General features: G+C 31.3%; 1 protein-coding gene across 1 annotated transcript in view; it reads right to left on the bottom strand.

Moving 5' to 3' along the window:
* Nucleotides 1–730: 730 nt before the first annotated feature.
* The window catches only part of LOC111613317 (membrane magnesium transporter 1-like), a 10917-nt gene continuing 6520 nt past the window's right edge, over nucleotides 731–5127 (bottom strand). Inside the window, exon 4 of the mRNA XM_023354671.1 lies at nucleotides 731–896. Within this exon, the coding sequence (XP_023210439.1) occupies nucleotides 812–896 (85 nt within the window). The 3' untranslated portion in view covers nucleotides 731–811. The remainder of the gene's footprint in view (nucleotides 897–5127) is intronic.

The raw sequence follows: 5127 nt of genomic DNA, 5'->3' as shown, positions 1-5127 counted from the left end.
CCACTGTAGTTTACACGTGCAACTATCTATGTTGCTGACGTCCACGGATACGCACCATTTGTATGTTGTGATTGGATAATTTAAATTAGCAAGCAGTGACACTAGTGAGACTTCATTAAACTAATTTTTCTCATTTTTTCGTTAAGGCGTGAAATATTATTTTGTACCGTAAATGGTACTTGAAATATTATAATGTACTGAAAATGTAGTAAAAATCTAAATGTACTTTCAATTTACTGGAAAGGGCAAAATGTACCAAAAAAGTACAAATGTACTACGAACGGCAACACTGCTAGAGGTATGAAACAAATCAATGTAAACTCTCTCTCCGCGAGTTAGGGGCTAATAGTGAACTAAATTCATTTCCCTCCATGTTAGATTTTGTAACCTATTTTTTCCCCGTTAATCTAATATTGAATAAATTGTTGTTCTCATTGTTAAATGTTGTTGTTTACTCGCATATCGCCTACGCCACGTCGACGACCCCTCTCACCTCCTCCACTCGACCTGACAAAAAGTATTCCGACCCTTCGGGACCGCATTCGAAATTTAGCCATCTTGACAAGTGAGCAGGTTTAACGACCCGTTGCCGAAAAGGAAGAGTCGACGGTTCCCGACCTCGACTCTTCCTTTTCGATTTGAATTCGATTTGAATTTGAATGTGTGAACCTGGCGGTTCACACATTCAAATTTATTAATTTTGGATCCTACAATTTACTTATAGCTTAAATAACATATCACCAACACATGAGATTTTATTCATTAAATATGTACAATATACAGATAAATATAATATATATAGTACACATTTTCATTGAATGTAGTTTGGAGATAAAACTCTTCCACGATGATTAAATATATAAAAAGATGGCCTATTTCCGTATGTTTCAAAAGATCTGAAATAAAAATAAAAAAAAAAAGAAAGAATGATATTTCAAATATCTGAAAAATTTGTGTAATAAACTCAACCAAGTTCCATTGTATTTTCAAAACTTTATAGAACAAATTTTTAATATATACTGTACAGTAAGTCCTCACTTAATATTGTTTTGTTATAACAGCAATGAATAAAGATACAAAAAAATTATACAATAATCATTGTTGAATTTTGTTTACAAACAGTAAAATTGAGGCTAAGAAATGGACAATAAATACTGGAGGTAACAAACATGATACAGTTAGAACAATATTAACCAAATTATATCTTGTTTATATCAATTAGCCTAAGATAAAATTGGTTTCATTATATGTCATTTTGCTTAATATCTCAGTTTCCTATTGACAACATTAAATGAGGATTTGCTGTATATTAAATATATTTATGAAATAAAAGAAAATCATTATATTCAAATCTGAAGTAGAGCAACTCTAAAATACATTTAATCCAAAAATATAATGCTGACTTCTATAAAAGGTCAACTTAATCACATGCTTAAATTTATAAATTAACTAGCAATTAAACTACTAAAAAATAAACAATAACTGATCTTTCTGAACTGATTTGAGATTAAGAATGTAGTGGCAATAAACATTCACGTTTCTTTAATCATAACTTAGTTGATCTGAATTAGTATGTAGATGAATTATTGTATTGAAAAGTTCAATCAGGACAATAACTCCTGTGACCATAACTCAGGACCATAACCGTACATAGGGAAGTTGACATTGTGTTAATTCACCCTGATACTTTCCAGGCATTTGTTTGGCAACTCAACATAAATGCTAAATTTGTCACACCACTGAAACCAAATCTTTTCCATACTGTCTGTTATCAAACAGCCACTTGTTTACTAAAAATGAGCCTAATTCCTTTCACAGATAAAGACAATAATTTATCAAAATTAACAGAACCATGTAAATTCCATTTTTCCTTATTACTACTAGCTTTGTCAGCCATTCATTTGTTTATAATTATGTTTGTGTTTCACTGCATCATGCATATAATTGTTCAAGTATAATAAGCATTGGTTTTTCTTTAATAGTGAAAATTATATTGGAATTTACCTTTAGTCTACAGTATATAGCATCATTTCAAATTCTAGCCTTTTCTCCAGTGATCTCATTTGTCTGAAACCCCTAATAGGTATATTTAGGTCTATATAGATGTTTTCTGGAATGGAAGTTATCACTCTATGAAAATGTTATAAATTTCCTTTGGCATACCATTCACAACAGCAGCAAGCCTGCTGCTATTATGAATACAGGCTTATTAAACGGATGGGTTAAAAAAATTTTTTTTATAATATAGTTTATTAATTTTTACAGAATAGGTATATAGAGTAACACAACATAATAAACCAAGGAGGAACTGAATGCAAAATAAATATAAGTTATATTGATTTGTTTAATTTTTTAATTCCTCTCAAATAATTGTGTTAAATCCTGTTTTGAATGATTTCAAAAAATAAAACATAGCTGCTGTTCTTTCATAAATTTTTCTTGATTTTAATTGCCTGAATCTTGATATTTCCTAATTTTTAGATTTTGAATCTTATCAACAAGTATCAAAGTGTCTACATCTTAAAAAAAATAAATAAATAATATAAGAGTAATCAGTGTATTTGTATACATAGCTTGAAACTTGTTATAATTTTTCATAAATAACCTATTTATTACTTAAATTTTTAAGATATGGTGTAAGGAACCAAGTCCATGCTTTATTTTTAGTTTACTTTTACTTTGCTTTATTATATTTTTGTTTGGGGCTTATGTTTGGTTAGGACGAAGGTTTCCTCACCCACCACCCTAACGTTCAAAACGAGAAGATAAAAGATTAACCCCTCACCGACGACGAAATGGCAGCGCCATAGCTAGCATTGCACTCACGTGCACGCCCGAGTGGCAGAATTGTAAGTCCGCACTGAAGGAGGGGACACCCCAATAGACTTTCTAGGAACTTGTGTAACCTTAACAAAACATCCCGATAATTGTTAAAGAAATGCTGTAAAAGGTTAACAAAGTATTGTCGAGAAATAAGCTACCAGATAACGAAGAGAAAACAATGTTACGTGTAGATATGTAAATGAGGGGAGTGGCTACAGTAGAACTGTGACGTCACCTCATACTATAAGTACAGTAGCTCAAGTGAAGACAGAAGAGGTGAGCTCCTGAACCGAAAGCGTTGGTCTGCTGGTAGCAGTGAATAGGTGTCGAATAGGAAATCCTAGTAGGAGATTGAAGGTTCGATTTTGGTGATTTGGAAATAGGAAAGTCTTGAGTAGAAGAAAAGGTTCCGAGTATTAATTGAGGTGACGGTTAGGATTGATAGTTATAAGAGAATTTGTATCTAAGTTAAGAATTGGATTTTGTTTTGTCGGAATTCCAAGGGGAATAGTTCTAAGTTAGAATAAGACTTAAGTTTGTCGGGTTGATTTGTGATTTGATTTTTGATTAATAAATTTGTTGTTTGTTTATAAATCTTGTACATAGTATTGGTTAAACTTGATTAAACATTTATTATTGAGATTTTTTTGTGACTAACTTTGTCCTTAATTTATTTCGGTGCACGCTAAAAGTCCAGGCCTGGCAACTAACAAACGCGAACCCGCGTAAAGTACCCGTTAGGTCCCGGCTCTAAGAAAAATATCGTTGTAGAGCAACAAATTAAAAATAGTACTTTACAATACTGCATTATTTATTCTAAAGTAGGTGTCTCCAGATTACTAAAATATATGAAAACAGTTTTAAGAAAAAAGTATAAGTTATAAAACTAAATCTTAAAACATGAAGGACAATAAACATTGTAAAACAAATATTACAAAACTATTACATATATTTTCCATTAAAATGAAAAACTTGGAATGTCATACTATTTTACTATAAAGCATATTTCAAGTGCATACATTTATCTGACAAAGAAAATAATTAGAATCAAATTCTAGTCAACATACAGGACATCATACAAGTTAACTTTATTCATGTGCAAATACTCTTCACATCTTCAAAGTATATCATGCATTAAGAAGTACACGATATACTTATCATGTACTTCTATATGTACAGTACTTATCATGTATATATGCATTAAGAAGTACATGATATACTTATCATGGTACCAATAACATAATCTCAGATATGTTATTGGTACCATGATAAATTTTTGCCTTACAAGTTTTAATATTTTCTGGACAAAGATTGTGGTATATGAAGATGGTCTACAAAATATTGAAACTCTTAAGACAAAAATTTATCATGCAATTAATAATATATCCAAGATTATGTTGCAACACTCTAAACATTACATACTTTAAAGATGTGAAGTGTGTTTGCATATGTCATGCACCTGACCCTCATTTATCATCTTCAAATCATAAAAGGCAAACTTTGTTGTTTGAAATTTTGAACATAAAAATTTGTTAACAAATATTCAAAAGTTAATAACTGTTTATTTATAATTGCCCATTTTCCTGCTGGATCTTGTAGAAATTTAATCTATATATATAAAATTGCTTGTCCTGACTGACTGACTGAATGACTCACTGATTCATCATCGCCCAGAGCAAACCGCTGGACCTAGAGAGGTGAAATTTGGTACACAGTTAGGTTATGTCATGAAAACGCACACTAAGAAGGGATTTTTCGAAATTCCCAAGTGGGGGGAGAGGGAGAGCATTAAGACTTAACCGGAAAAACGTCTTCTACTGTACTATTTTAGATGCGATTTTTTGTTTTTATCTACGTTTTAGTAGGGTATGCCATGGCAACGCACACTAAGAAGGGATTTTTAGAAATTCCCCCGCGGGGGGTGAGGGATAGCATTAAGGCTTAACCAGAAGAATGGCTTCTACTATACTATTTTAGATGCGATTTTTTGTTTTCAACTACGTTTAGGTGTATTAAATTGATAACATTTCAGACACTGTTATAAATATTTTTATCTACTGTATTTCGATTTTAAAAATGTTCAAACCGTTTTAAATTTGAATTTGTTATTCCATATTGGTTCAATTATAGAACGATTGTAAATGTTCCAGAAAATTGATCAAATTGAAAATAGTTCGTTTGATTCTCGGCAATTCTCTTCAGCGGTAGGTGTTATATAACAATTACTATGGTTATTGAAATATTGAATGTAAATGGGGTTTGCTTGCAAAACCTCTGCGGACGAAGTTGCGGGTAACAGCTAGT

Source organism: Centruroides sculpturatus, unplaced genomic scaffold (assembly GCF_000671375.1).
Source record: "Centruroides sculpturatus isolate CEXI.00-Female unplaced genomic scaffold, Cexi_2.0 scaffold1646, whole genome shotgun sequence".
NCBI lineage: Eukaryota > Metazoa > Arthropoda > Arachnida > Scorpiones > Buthidae > Centruroides > Centruroides sculpturatus.
The sequence above is the reverse complement of the archived record's forward strand: the minus strand, read 5'-3'. Positions and strand labels throughout refer to the sequence as shown.